This window comes from Carcharhinus amblyrhynchos, chromosome 9 (genome assembly GCF_965287045.1).
Source record: "Carcharhinus amblyrhynchos chromosome 9, sCarAmb.v2.hapA, whole genome shotgun sequence".
Taxonomy (NCBI): Eukaryota; Metazoa; Chordata; class Chondrichthyes; order Carcharhiniformes; family Carcharhinidae; genus Carcharhinus; species Carcharhinus amblyrhynchos.
The window spans coordinates 69,872,406-69,887,987 of NC_137332.1; the positions used below are offsets into that span (position 1 = coordinate 69,872,406).

General features: G+C 39.5%; 1 protein-coding gene across 3 annotated transcripts in view; it reads left to right on the top strand.

The window, feature by feature from the left end:
- The first annotated feature begins 342 nt into the window (after window positions 1-342).
- The window catches only part of suco (SUN domain containing ossification factor), a 77,008-nt gene continuing 61,768 nt past the window's right edge, over window positions 343-15,582 (top strand). For all 3 annotated transcript variants that reach the window (XM_080195915.1, XM_080195916.1, XM_080195917.1), the window contains exon 1: window positions 343-587. In XM_080195915.1, the coding sequence (XP_080052041.1) occupies window positions 535-587 (53 nt within the window). In that variant the 5' untranslated portion in view covers window positions 343-534. The remainder of the gene's footprint in view (window positions 588-15,582) is intronic.

Genomic DNA, 15,582 nt, shown 5'->3' on the forward strand with positions numbered 1-15,582 from the left:
CCATATATATACATTAAAAATCCTGTCGTTATTTAAGCCCGTTGGTATTGGCATCTCACCCTCTCACGTGCCCCGCGAGCGCAGGGTTTCTTGGGACTTGTAGTCCCGATCACCCCGACAGGCGCGCAGACTCTTTCTCGGGGGGAAAATAAAGGAAAACTACAACTCCCAGAGTGCACGGCGGCAGCCTCCGGGTGCGGGATTGGGGTGACGTGACGGTAGCTGAGCTTTGTTGCGTCTCCTTTCAGTGACGAGAAGGAGGAGGAAGGGGCGGAGCGTTTGGCCCCTCCTCCGGCTTCCTTTGTCCGTCACTGGGGGAAGGAGAAGGGGGTGTGGCTTCACTGAGGTTCCAACTCGACAGCGCGAGCGGACGGGATTGTCATGCGGGAACGCGGCCTGGTGTGAGGGGAGGGTGAAAGGCTCCGGATTGTCTCCATGGGGAGCTTACTGAGGGGCTGGCAGACAGAGTAACCTAACCCGGCGGCTGCCGCTTGGAGGAGAAAGAACCACGACGATGTCAATCACTGTGAAAAGATGAACCAGCGGCACGTTTTATTTGTATGTTTGATTCTCTCGGTGTTGTATTGGTGAGTGTCCGTCCCGCCGCTCTCTCTCTCTCTCTTCCTATTACTTTTCACCCGGCCGTGAAGGCCTCTACTTTGAGTTCCAACAGGGGTAGGCCTGGCCTCGCAACAGGATGGTATTTCTCTTTTTTTTGTTTTAAAAGCTGCTTGGCTATATGTTATTTGAAATTTAGGGGGTTCCCCCTTCCCCCGATGGTTGGGCGATTGAAGTTTCAGAACATGGTCGTTCAAGGGCAATGTCGGCTTTTTCAGGAAAAACATCTTGGCTTCTCGTCCCCTGCGTGGAAGTGGGTTCATATTCTTTTATCTGGGTCACAGTTATGTGCTTGTTGGTTTCTTGGACCTACTATTTTGGCCAGTCTACATTTCTATCCACAGTGGTGTTGAAGGTTTAATGCTCCCCCCCCCCCGCCCCCGCCCCCCAATATCGTAGCTTTTCAATTCCGGATGTGTAATTTTTAGTATTTGTAATATATTTTGACAACTTATTGCGTATTAATTGTCATATTTTGTAATTCCTTTTCTCTGGATTTTTATTTTCACCATTTCTAACCAAGTGCCTAAGTGTGGTTATCTCAGCTGGCCGTTAAAAGTCAGTGAGTTAGTGAACTCTTCACCAGCCATGCAGGAGCTCCTAAAAGTGTACTAATTACTTGAGGTTGCTTTTAAATAGTCTGCATTTCAGTGTTTCAAACATGAAGGTGAAGATAATCTGTGAAGGTATGTTTCAGAGGAATGGTAAAACAGATTTACTATCTTTTACCTCCAAACTGCCACCAATTGTAATTATCGGTACTGATAAAGCGCTGGTAAAAATTTGTCACAGGTTCAGCACTACCAAATCTTAAATTGCAATGCTTTCTGTCCCTGTGCTAAAGGATGCATTCTCCTCTGTTCATAGCATAGTCAACAACAGCAACTTAAACTTATATAGCATTTTTAACATACTAGAAGGTACTTCACAGGAGCATGATACAAACAAACTATGACACTGAGCCACCTGAGGTGATATTAGGTTCACAAACAAGCTTGGTTAAAGGAGAGGCTTTCAGAAAAGGCTCAAAGGAGGAAGAAGAAGTGCAGAGAAGGAATTCAAGAACATAGGGCAACACTACCAGGCATCATTCAGGACACTTTACACCTCTCTGAACATTTTGGCCTTTAATTCCTTCTGGACTGTCATGGAGATTATATGCAGTGTCAGCCAATTAATTGTCCAGATAAATCAGTGATTAATTGTTGAGCAAGGCCAGGGCTTTTGTATTTTTGTTATCCTGAATAATTGCTTAATTTTGTTCTGTTGAATTACTCGCAGTGACACTTATTGCCTCAAGAGATTATCTTTGGGCCTACAACAGAAATGGTATATATAGAAATTGCAGCATGGGTAAAAGAGAACTCCAAATTTAGTTTTTATATTGCCTGTTCTGTGCGAGTGCAATAGAAACACACAAGGTGGCATTGGTCTTAAATTTGGATGTCTCCTTGTAAAGTAAGCATTTTCAGGGTGGTGTCAAAGATAAGTGAGGAATTTATAGTTCCTTAGCCTGCTCTTTCAGTTTATCTGTTATGTCATCTTGACTTCTGGATTCTTTTCATTAATCATCCTCCTTAATGTTCCCATCTTGATAGCAGCTTAAGTGTCGCTTATGTGCATTAGTCTGTCTTGCAAAGCACTAAATGTTGTGCATGAATTTTTTTTCTTCATGCCGAAGGATTTCACTAAGTTAGAGATGCCTCTTGTGAACTTTCATAATTTTCCTACGTAGGGGCTAACAATATGGGATGTCATCTGTACAAATGTTCAGGAACACAAAAAGTCATATTTGAACATTAATGCTAAGTGGGGTGTAAAGTAGCTTTTTCATGTCTACTTCTGGTTTTTGCTAGAAGGGATTAATTCAGTCAGAAAATATTGGTCAAGTCAATTGGCATCTTTATTTCTCAGCCAACGTCTTTAATACATTAGCCCCTATTTTGTTGTCAAAATAACAGCAAGACTAGTGGCAAACGACAGGTGCACATTAAACAGGGATAACTAACAGTTGCTGTCCCAGTTGCTCTGCTGCCTACCATTAGTCTCCGAACAGCAATACCCCACTCCATCGTTCCCTTTAAATGGATGGAATGTTTGAAGTTGCTATATTTGCCTGATAAATGTGATCTAAGTAGACCTCCAATTCACTTTAGATGACACGATTCAGTATTAGTTACTGCTAAATAACCTCCCTGATTTGAATATGAACTATTACAAGTCTGGAGTCCCAATCCTCCCCTTTTAATTTTTGGAGCTTTTTGATTCAATTTTAAACTTTTGTCTTTTCTCTGCAATCTTTCTTTCCCTCTCTCTTTCTTGTTTTACACCTGATTGTCATTGAATTAATCTCCTCAGTGTTGATGCTTTAATATTGCAATCCTTTAATTTGGTTAATTACCTGCTTGGTTCACTCAGATCTCAGATACTGTGTATCCCCTGTGCTGTTGTCTCACTTTCAATAACTTGCCAAACAAAAATATAAGTGGACATGGGAAAACCTAACTAAAGGAAGACACTATTTGATAACTATGGCCCAATATTTGGCTGTAGAACCTTACTGTGGCTGTCATGTTTCCTGCAGTACAATAGTGTCTACAGTTCAAAACTACGTCATTGGCTGCAGCCTGTTTGGAATTGCCTCAGGTAGTCAGAGGCACTATATAAGCTTTTCTTTCTTTGGCAAGTGCTAAGCATTGATGGCATGAGGAAGGTGCTTGTGCATGAATACTGGAAGTATTCAGGAATAGTCTAACTGCAGACTGTTGTAGCATTTGGCATGGCAATGCAGCCGATGTAACTGAAAGATGATTATTGGTGATTATTGAATATTCCAGATGGATAGAGTAAATAGGAAAGTAGGTGATGTATTTTTATGTTGGGCTGTGGATAGGAAGTAAGAAGGGAAAAATACCTAGTAAAATAAATAAGGATTTTTTTAACACGGAATTAACTCACCTACAGACCACCAGCTGAGAATAAAGGGAGGAAAATTTGACAATGTGTATGGGTCACCAAAAACTAGTGCACAGGTACAAGTAATTGCAAAGGCTACATTTGCCATTTTCTCAAGGAAGCAGAGGGGAAATTGTACATAACCATTGTCAGACCCCATCTGGAGTACAACATTTTGATTTTGGGATCTAAATCTTTAAAGTTAAAAACGTACATTTATATTGCACTTTTCCTAATGCCAGGCGACCTCATTTCAGACAAAGTACTTCTGAAGTCTTATCACAATTTTAATATTAAGAAATGCAGCAGCCAGTTTGCATACACACAGTCCCACAAACAGCATTATGATGATGACCATTTAATCTGCTTTTGTGAACAGTGGTTCAGGATCCATATTGAGTAGGCCAGTGGGGAGTTTCCCCTGCCCCTCTTCCGAGAGTATTTTCGATCATTTGTGTCCAGCTGAGATGAGTGTGGGTTTAATGTCTGAAAAACTACATCCCTGACAGGATAGCTTTTCTTCTGTACTGTAGTTGAAGCTAGCTTATGTGCTCAAATTTCAAGACTGACTTGAATCTGAGTCTGGTGAGAATGCCACCACTGAGCTAAGGCTTGTTGTGCCATCAAACCAGTCCCCCATCCATTGACTCTGCTGCCTCGGCAAAGCAGCCAGTGTAATTAAGGACCTCACGCACCCCGGACATTCTCTCTTCCACCACCTTCCTTTGGGAAAATCTCAAAAGCCTGAGATCAAGTATCAACTGATTAAAGAACAGCTTTTCCTTGCTGCTGTCAGATTTTTGAATGTACTTAACCTGCATTAAGTTGATCATCCTCTACACCCTATGACTGTAGCACTACATTCTGCACTTCTTCATTTCCTTCTCTACGAACGTATGTTTTGTCTGTATGGTGCGCAAGAAACAATTTTCACTATGTTAGTACGTGTGACAATAAAAAAGTCAAATCGAATGAGTTGAAGTGCAGGTTCAATAAACATACCAGAACTTGAACCGTTAAATTACAAAGGCAGGTTTCGTAAACCTGGTCTGTATTCCCTTGAGTTTAAGTGGATGCGGAATGACTTGATCAGACACGTGAAGGGATTCAGTAGGGTATTTACCTCGCTATTTTTTTCTGGAGGGGGAGTCCAGAACAACAGATAAACTTAAAATTAGAGTTGGGCCATTTACGAGTAAAAATATGAAGCATTGGAGTGGAAATCTTAACTCTCTAAGAAACTGGATGCTGAGGAAATTGAAATTTTGAAGGTAGATATTTTCAATAGCTAAACATTTAAAGTTGCATGCAGTTGAGGTACAGAACTGCCATGATCTAAATGGTTGATCTGGTTCACGAGGGTAAACAGCCTACTCGTTCCTGTTGCGTTTCTGAAATGGAATGGACTACTTCGCAAAAGATGAAGCCAAATGTTAAATTTAATGTGAATTGGGATTCAATACTGGAGACAGCTGACATCCAGATGCTCTGTTTTGAAAAGTCAAACTGTAAAGACAGATGCAAAATATTTAAACAGGTTAATTTCTAAGCAAATACAAGGAAATGTGAAATTAGAAATGAAGATGAGCTTGTTTCACTACTTTGAGTAGCAGAGGATGATGTCTGGTGCAGGCTCCTGCACCAGGATCCCAATTTACGTTAGGAAGCCAGACGAGACCCCAACAATTTTTCTATTTTGGCATAAGTGTGTGGAAAGCGTGCTTCACTTCAGGGTTGATTAAGCTGACAAAATGGGGATCTTTTATAGTAAAACAAACTTTTTATTAACATTTTAAATATAACATAATTGAAGCAGCTTAACTATTAACATTGAACAATGCTTTAAAATGAAAGGAAGCAATTTTACTTTCTATTCTGACTGTTTCAGTTCCAAACAAGCAACATTCTTCTTAGAGACTTGAATGCTGCTTCAAATACAGTTAGCAATCATGAATGTACTTGCTGTAAATTGTTAAGTCTTGAAGTCCTGGAGCTGAGAAAAATCTCATAGAATTTGATAGGTTTCTAACAGGGCTAGGGTATATGTAAGTAGGATGTTCCCGATGGTGGGGGTATTTAGAACCAGGGGTCACAGTCTGAGGATACATAGTGAACTGTTTAGAAGAGATGAGGAAAACTTTCTTTACCTAGAGTGTGTTCAACCTATAGAAGTTGCTACCAGAGGAAATTATTTTTATGCTTCTAAGGAGTTGATATTGCACTTGGGGCAAAGGGGTACAGAGAGCTTGAGGGGGGGAAGGCAGGATCGAGCTACTGAGTTGATGATCAGCCAGTAACCTAATGAATAATAGATTAGGCTCAAAGGGCAGAATTGCCTCCTGCTTCTATCATCTGTTTCTGTGAATATTTCTTGAAATGTTCTCAAAGCTGCAACATGTCCCACTGACGGAGTCTAAGGAGATTTCAGAGTTTTACAAGAGGCTTGAAATAGCTCAAAACAACAAACCACTGGGGATGAACAGTATCTCCTGAATTTAGCGAAGCTAGGAATGAAAACTGGGAAGATGTGCAGTTGCCATAAATGAGTTTGAGTTGGTGTTTAAGGAAGTACCATCTCAGATGGATGGTGGAAAACCATGGGATATGTTAATGTCTTCAAAATTCCTTCAATACCGACAGCTGCTGAGGGCAAACGACTGGAAAAGTAGGGATCTTCAATTATGAAGCTGTTGATTGAAGGCATTGTGCAAGATGGCTGGTAAGTTGGTTTTAGTTTAAGATGCCGAAATACTAGAAGGTGAGCATAATTTAAAACAAGTGAAAAATAAATTGAGGGCAGATGGAATGAAGAAATTATCTAAAAGCACATCCAAACTCAAAATGGTTTGGCAAGTAGGGCAGTTTGGCCATGATCTTATTGAATGGCAGAGCAGACTCGAGGCTTACCTCTAATTTGTATGTTCGTGTATGTAGATAAAATCTTTGAAATCATTTGGCATTCCATTTGATGACAGAATTTTGGGTCCTTTATTGTCTGGATTGATGAACAAAAATGTAGAGAATCAAGTCCCTTGTTTGTATTTGCAGGTTTTTTTACATTTGTACAACTGTTTTAGGTTATGATATTCAATATCCTTGCTCCACAAATATTTTGACTTCTGTATAAAGCTGAATCCTCTTTAATATGTTAATGGAATCTGGTGATTAACTTCAATTTTCAACTTAAGCAGCCTTAAACTGTTCATGAATTATTAGTCATAATACTATTCAATTTTACTTTAAACTAAAATGCCAGTTTCTTGGTTTTCTTCCTTTCAGTTTCTGTCTGTGTTCAATGATATGGGTCCATCCTTAAGCTTGCCTTGAAGCACAAGCTGTCTTTTTTGTTTTCTTTTAACCTAAGCTAGCCTGTCTAAAATGAGCAGAAAATGCAGATCGGGTTGCTTTAATGGGGAGAATGGAAAAATTACCGTTTTTAGGTGAAACATTAACTTTCTCAGCAAATGCTAGTTAACCTGTTCAGTGTTTGTGTTTTATTTTGTCTTCAGATTTCCAGATGTTTTTGCTTCTAGTCTGTTTATGTATAATTGCTGGTATTTTTAACTGGCAATGTCTATATCTGAATATCAAAACGCTTCAAACAGGTAAATTGTGTTTATTTTACATTTCCATCAAAATTTGACACCTCTTTTAATCCTGATTCAGGCCTTCAATATCCCCATGTTGGAGTTCCCACGAGGACCCGTAGTATAGGTCATTCCTTAATATTTCCTCAAATGGTCTTCCAAGCTTTGAAAGCTCAAAAATAATTCTAAATACAGAAGAGATTGTATTTGGCCTTGGCGACTGACTCCAGGTTTACAGTTTACAAACCACAGAAATTCCTGGCCTAAGAATTCCAAAGGTCAACTAATTCCATAACCCCTCTATGATGTGGGGCATTTAAGTGATTAATTACAGTTAATTGTTATGGTGCTGTACAATATAAATATCAGTTTCAAATCAATAATAGGTTTGATGCTATGCTTTTGCAATAAAAATTTCAAAATGATATTTTTGTTGAGTGCCATCGCTCAGTCTTTCACTCATTTGTGAATCTGATTTGACTTGAATTCTAGGGAAAAAGTCGTTGAAATTTCTCCAAAGAAAATTGAGGTGCGGTTAAGATTACGGCACTCCAAAAGTTGATGCTAGTTTGTAGCATGTATTTTATGTTCAGAATTTTCTTGTAGCAGATTTTAATTGAATTCTCGGCCAGTGGGCTCATTTAAAAATGTTTAAACGCTACTGTGCTGGAATGTTTAAGTATGCAAGCAAACTGCCAACGGCATCCATTTATGTTTTGTACTAAATCTAGTTTTGTCTAAAAGGTAAATAAATTTTATGGTTTGGGTAAATATTAAGAAAATACTATCTTGCACTTGGACAACATTCAAAGCAACTGATCATCTTGCCTCTAGCTGCTTAAAACCTCTTATTTCCCATTCTGTGGTTTTTATTAATGGAAACATAATGAACAAATGTAAATCTGCTTGCATTTATTCACAAAATTATACCACATTGTTGGAAGTCTGAGATGACGGCGGGGTTCTGCAATCTTGTTTGAATAATGGTACCAATAATCTGCTATTTCAAATGGTGCAATTGAACGATTTGAGAAAGAAGCAGAGTTCATGGACAGAAGAAAATTGGGTCAATTAAAGTCAGTTTGGATAGATAAAGGGAAAGAAATATAAGAATGGGGGGCGGGGGGGGAAGAAAAGACAAGAAAATTTAAAATATCTCATTGCAATTTACCACTTGCTGGAGTGAACCTCCAGAGTTTTAATTGTTCCACTGTTGGATCTCCAAGGACGGGAGCAACATAAATATCCCCATTTAAGTGTCCTTGTATTGTGCAGTACAAGCTCTAAGTTTCTAAGATGGGTTTAATTCATATTTAAGGTGCATATCCAGCAATTTCTTAACTCTCAGGAATGTATAAGTAATACAAATTCCCTTGCAATTTATGGCACATCAGCTGCTTGTCACAAATTGTAAGGAAGAAAGTCTACTGCTTTACAACCATTGAATTGCATTTTTTTCTTGACATGCATTCATTTGCAAATTGAGCTCTACTTCTAGTGAATTTTGGGTTATTTTAAATCACCGTGAATGATGATGTAAGAATTAATGCAGACTTTCAGATAGCAGTACTTGCCTAGAACTTACAGCTCTACCAGTTTTCTGCTTCATGTAAGTCTCTTCCTAGCCTTATTGCATCTATTTCTATTCTTTCTATTCCTTCCCCACTTCATTTTCCTAACTTTCCCTTTAAAGTCATCTGTGCTATTCAGCAATCTTGTATTTCCTCTTTACTTTTGGTTTGATTTTAGTAGTTTGAAAATTTGTGGTTCTGTTTAAAACTGACTGTGTTCAAGCATTTAATGAAGATACAGGGAAATCAGAATATTACTCACTGTAGAACATGACCTGGAGGGAGCAGGGTTGCTTTTAATCTTTCATGTAGATTTATCAGTAAGCCTGAACCCCCTTCATTTTTTTTTGTATTTAATAAGCATTATGCTGCCATGTATAGCAACCATCCATCCAGGTTTCTGTGCAGAAGTTCAACTTGATACACAAGACTGGAGTAAGTAATCCAATCCTATTTAAGAAATTAATAAATGTCATACCTGTAAATTGAACAAATGTACCACTGAAAATCTTAGTGTAGCTTTCATGTAATTTGTGCATTGCTGCTGAAATTTGTTTGCATCTTCCTTGGTGAGCATGATGGAAATAGGAGGATAACATTTTCTTTCATTGAGTACATATAATTCCTGGAACACCCCCTGCTTCTGTATTATACAGGGCTGCCTTTTATTCAAAATAAAATCTGTGTGAGTTAAAGGCAAACTTTTATTCTAGTTCTTGATATGACTTGAGCACACTGATTCTTCCACTCCCAAGGATGCAGTTTCCCTCTGTTAAAGGAAGCAACCGGGAAGCAAGTTTTAGATAAGAGTTATCCAGCAGCGCATACTCTTTGCATGCTTTTATTTGTTCATTCAAGGGATGTGGGCTTCACTGGCTAGGTTGGCATTTATTGCCCATCCCTAATTACCACTGAGAAGATAGTGGTAAGCTACTTTCTTGAACTGTTGCAATCCAGAGGTGTAAATATACCCACAGTGCTGTTAGGGAGGGAGTTCCAGGATTTTGACCCAGCAATGTTGAAGGAATGACAATATACATTTAAGTCAGTAGTGAGTGGCATGTCTCCAAGTGTTTGCTGTCCTTTGTCCTTTGAGATCGTGGTGGCCAGGGGCCTAGAAAGTGCTATCTGAGGAGCTTTGGTGAGTTCAGGCAGTGCATATTGTACATAGTACATGCTGCTACTACTGTGTTTTGGTGGTGGAGCTAGCGAATGGCACCCAATCATAAACATTCAAATAGGTTGCTTTGTCCTGGACGGTGTTGTGTTTTTGGAGCTGCACTTATCCAGGTATGTGGAGAGTATTCCATTACACCCCTGAGTTGTATCCTATAGTAGTGGGTAGGCTTTAGGGAGTCAGGAGGTGATTTATTCACCACAGGATTCCTAGCCTCTGACCTGCTCTCGTAGCTACAGTATTAATATGGCTACTCCAGTTAAGTTTCTGGTTAATGGTACCCTCAGGATGTTGATTGTGTGGTCTTAGCAATGATAAAGCTATTGAATGTCAAGGGGTGAGTTTCTGCTAGTTTATCTCAACTAGGAATGGTATTGAATATGTGCAGTATTTCAAACAGCTCCTCATTCAAATTATCTTTAAATACTAATAATTTTAGTGCACATGTTGACGCTGGCCTTTGGGGCTTTGTATAACCAGAGCAAAATTAGCTTAAAAGATCTTGACTTTAAACTGGACAGCTCTGAATCATTTATTTGCATACACCCTGCTGAAAACTTTACATTTTTGTGGCAGTAGGTGGTAACTGGAATGCAGTAAATATGATACACTTGTTGTTTGTACTTGAATAATAACTATACAAACTTCTTGCACTAACATTTTTTTCAGTCATCATTCAAGATGTGTATTTTAATTTCTTTATATAATTTTCCTGTAATGCATGCCACTCCCAGCCTGAAGGCAGGAAGGAGCCCACACACCCATATCTGTCTTTGAAACAGCTTGGATCTGAGAGCCAGAGAGCATCCATGTGTTCCTCACGCATTATGGCAATATCAGCAATGGTTCAACTGAGCATTCTCCTTTTGAGTCACAAGGGTCTGGGTTCAAGTGCCACTCCAGTATAGAAATCGAAGGCTGATACTCCAGTGCAGCACTTGAGGGAGTGCTACAGTATTGAAGGAGCCGTCCTTTGGATAAGACACTAAACATATCTTGGGTGGATTTAAAAGATCCCATGGAAATTTATCAAAGGGCAGGGGAAATGTCCCCACTGTCCTAACCAATGTCACAACAGATTATCTGGATGTTATGCTTTTTGAGAGATTTTGCTATGCTCAATATTTCATTGACAGTAAAGCACTTTGAGACATCTAGTTCTGCAAAGCTATATAAATGCGATTTTTGCTTTACTGGCATGGTGTCCGAAAATGGCTTGTTCTGTGCCAACCATGTTATTTTAGTGTTGCTTAAGTCTTTTTCAGTTGCTTGCATCCGTTGGATTATATGTCATATGATTAGTTGTCATTGGCGGTCTGTATAACGTTCTTCACCATGGAAGTAATGAATTCACGTTTACAATACTATGCAATGAGCCAATCCTTTGTTATTGATAACAGCCATTGTCCACCAGCAATGAGCAATAAAAACTTCACTTCCTTTATTTGAAATTTCTCTTGTCAGATCTTCATGACAAAAAAGAGTCATTCAATCTGTTAAGATGTAGAATGGGAGACAGCAGCAGAAATAAAACCGTATCTAGTTCCTCATGAATTCTTCCCCCCGCACTCCCACCCCCACACCAGTAAAGGTGGCAACATGTGATTGATTGAGCTTAGTTTCTTACGGAACTAACATTTGCCTAGTAAATGCCGAATCAACAATTCTTCATATCAAAGAACAGCTGAATGTCTTTAGGATATTTTGTCCATGTGACCTTAGCAGTTAAGCTTGGTGTTATCCTGGTTAGGTGTCCACAAAGGTCCTCAGAGGTTAAAGTAGAAGATATAGGTATAGGGGACTATGCAACTAGGGATTGGATCCTGGTGTGTGGTGCAGTTACTAAATCCCCAGCTGTTCTGTTGACTTTTCTGTGTCCTGCTTCTGATGTAGCATTTTCCTTAAATTGTTTCTAACTTTGAATAAATTACAGTTTAATTAGATACCATACATAGAATTATTTCGTTTGGTTTCAACCTTTCTAATATCACTTATCACATTTGTCAAAAAGGGTATTGAATGTGGATTTGGAATCAGAGCAGCAAATAAACATAAACCTGGGTCCTGAATATTTAAATGCAGTTAGCTATACTGGGTTGCCTTGTTTTCAATTTAGTATTTCTTGTGGTTGCACGGCTTTTAATTGTAAGTTTGGTTTGGTAGATTTTGAATTAATCATCCGAACGGCTTGGAGCAATTCTGGTCACCTGAGCTATGAATGAGCTACACAAAAGGTACCATTCAGAAAGCTTATTTAGCTAACTACTTCTTAATTTTGATTTTTTTTGTCTTGTTCTATTCCATGTTAACAAAATCCATTCTGTAAAACTGTCTGAAATGGTTACCACAGACTTGGGTAATGAGCAGCAATGTCATATGTCAGTAATGATTTGCCAGAGTAGTGATGAGTAATTTTAACACACCACCATCTCCATCTCACTAAACATAAACTTGCAGATGGCTTTGAGTTTATAAAGACACTGAGGGATATCTTCTAAGTTTAACTTTGTTTTGGCAAAAATCCTCAACCGACGTCCTATGTTTTAAATTGGTTTTTATCAACTTATAGTTTAAAAATGAATTTACTGAGAGAATTTGTGTAAATTGCAGCTTTAACTAGGATTTAAAACGAGCCACCTAGCAATCAGGCACCAAAATGGTTAGTAACGGAGTGCAAATGTACCTACGGTGTCATTGACCAAAATGGCCACGTATAATGTGAATACATTTTGGTAGAATAGCTCCCTGTGCACTTTGATAGCAAGAATGCTACCTTCCTCAATTTGTGGTGGTTTCAACTATGAAGGTATCGTGCAGCAAAAAAGAGACCAAATCATCTCGCTACCCCTCCTTCACCACCCGCCCCAAAAATTTTTGAACCTGCCAAACTATTAATTTGGTGACTTTACTTTGCCAATGGGAAATAATTTCTTCTTTGACCCCTGAAGACATTAGACCTGCAATGAACAATAAGGTGGTGTATACGTTTTTAAGATTCATCCGTGAAGCCTGGGTGTTGCTGGCTAGGCCAGCATTGATTTCCCCATCTCTAATTGCCTGTGAAGGTGGTGGTGAGTTGCCTCCTTAAACCATTGAATTCCATCCGTTGTTGTAGGATTTTGACCCATTAACAGTGAAGGAATTGTGGTATTGTTCCAAAAACGGTGGCACAATGCTTATCACTCCTGGATTCAATTCCCAGCTTGGGTCACTGTGTGGAGTTTGCAAGTTCACTCTGTGTCTGCATGGGTTTCCTCTCTCATTCTGGAAGGTGTGCTGGTTAGGTACATTGGCCAGAATAGCTGTTGGAATGTGGCGACTAGGGGATTTTCACAGTAAATTCATTGCAATGTTAATGTAAGCTTTATTTGTGACTAATAATTAAACTTTATAAACTTTTAAAGTCAAGGATGGTAAGTGGCTTGGAGGGGAACTTCCCAGTTGCCGTGTTCCCATGTGTATGCTGATCTGATCCTTTTAGTTATAGCCATTGTGGCTTAAGAAGGTGCTATCTAAGGAGGCTTGATGTGTTCCTGCATTGCATCTTGTGGGTGGTGTACACTACTGCCACTTGTGTGTCAGTTGGAGGAAATAAAGGTTTGGGGATGGGGTGACAATCAAGTGGGCCACTTTGGCCACATGGCGTCAAGCTACTTGTGTTGTTGGAGTTACACTGTCCAGATGAGTGGAGAGCAATCCATCGCATGCCAGATTTGTGGCTTTTGCATGGTGAACAGACTTCAGGGCATCTAGAGGTGAGTTACAGGAATCCTAGCCTCTGACCTGCTCAGGTAGCCAATGTTTATATGGTGGCATAGTGGTCAGTACTGCTGCCTCACAGCACCTGCTTCCCAGCTTCAATTGTGGCTTCAGGTGCTTGTATGGAGTTTGCTCATTCTTCCCATGTCTGCATTAGCTTTCCCCAGGTGCTCTGGTTTCCTCCACAATCCAAAAATGTGTAGCTTGGGTGGATTGGCCATGCTAAATTGCTGCTTAGTGTCCCAAGATGTGTAGGTTAGATGGATCAACCATGGCAAATGTGCAAGGTTACAAGGATAGGGCAGGGAGAGGGCCTGGGTAGAGAGCCAATGCAGACTCAATGGGCCAAAAGGCCTTTTCTGCACTGTAGTGATTCTGTGATTTGATGGCTCATCGAGTTCAGTTTCTGGTCAATGGTAGTCCCCAGAATTTTGATATTGGAGGCAGCATTCACTTTTATTACCTACTAGTAGATTGACACTTGTAACAAGTCAGGTGATTTGATGTCCTAAAATAATAGGAGCATTGTACCATGTAATTCACAAATCTCTTCTGCAGCTCTGTTTAGAGTTTCCTGTGGTTTGTGAGAGAAATATGCAAATTGGCGTGTGCCTTTAAAATTGTTATTTCTGGTTAGTGGAGAAGGAGTATTTTAGTATGTGTTTTTATATAATACATTTGCAGCCAAATGGCTTCTGTGACTGTAGTGATGCTTATTTTGGACTGGCTGCCAAAAGACATGACTTAGTAAGCGTACTGGCTATAATAAAAACAAATGTTGAAAATAATCTGTATTAGCTACCTGTTGCTTCCCACTGGCAGGGTAGCAATGACTATTCTTATAGTAAATGGTACCGTTTTCAATTTTTGAAGGGAAACAACCTTGAAAAAATATCTCGCTGCCGGAAAGAATGCACAATTAGGAAATAAGAATCCAAAATGCAGTGCTTTTCAGTGTTACCTCCACTATCAACAATCTGGGATTACCATTGTCATGGCTAGTCCAGTTCAGTTTCTGGTCAATGTTTTGGCTACAAGAGCAGGTCAGAGACTAGGATTCCTGTGGTGAGTAAGTAGCCTCCTGACTCCTCAAAACCTGTCCAAAAATCTACAAGCCACAAGTTGAGTGCAATGGAGTACTCTCCACTTACCAGAAAAAAGGAGCCTGCTTGATTGCTACCCCTTGCACAAACTTTCAATTTCTCCACCACTGATGAACAATGGCAGCCAAGTGTACCATTCATGATTCATTGCAAGAACTCACCAAGGTTCTTTAGATGGCACCTTCCAAACCCACGATTACTACTATTTAGACAGGAACAGATACCTGATAACACCACCACCACCTAGAGGATCCCCCTCCAAGTCACTCACCACCCTGACTTGCAAATATATTGTTATTCATTAACTCTTGCTGGTCAAAATCTTGCAACTCCCTCCTTAATAGCACTGAGTGTACTTATACCTTAAGGACTGCAGGGCTTCAAGACGCAGCTCACCGTCACTGTCTCAAGGGTAATTAGGGATGGGCAATAAATGCTGTCTAGCCAGTGACGTCCACATCCTGTACGTGAATTAACAAAAAAATTTTGAGATAGAAACTTGGGTGCAGAACATACAACATCAGAAACTAGAATATGAAATGAAGTTTATGATGTGACCTTTTAAGTAGCTGATCAAACTCTACATTTTGTGCATCTGGCAATATTCTACAGTAGTATTTAAGCCATTAAGCTGGACTGAAATAACTTCAAACTAATTTGAGTCCATCACTTACTTTGTACTCTTGTATTAGTTTGTTCAGCGACCTCCTCTTGATGCTCCTGTTTGTCCAAGCAAAATGGAAATAGTGCACAAAAATGTTTTTGTTTTGCCAATGATTTGTTTCCTAAAGGAACATGCAATACTAAGTTTT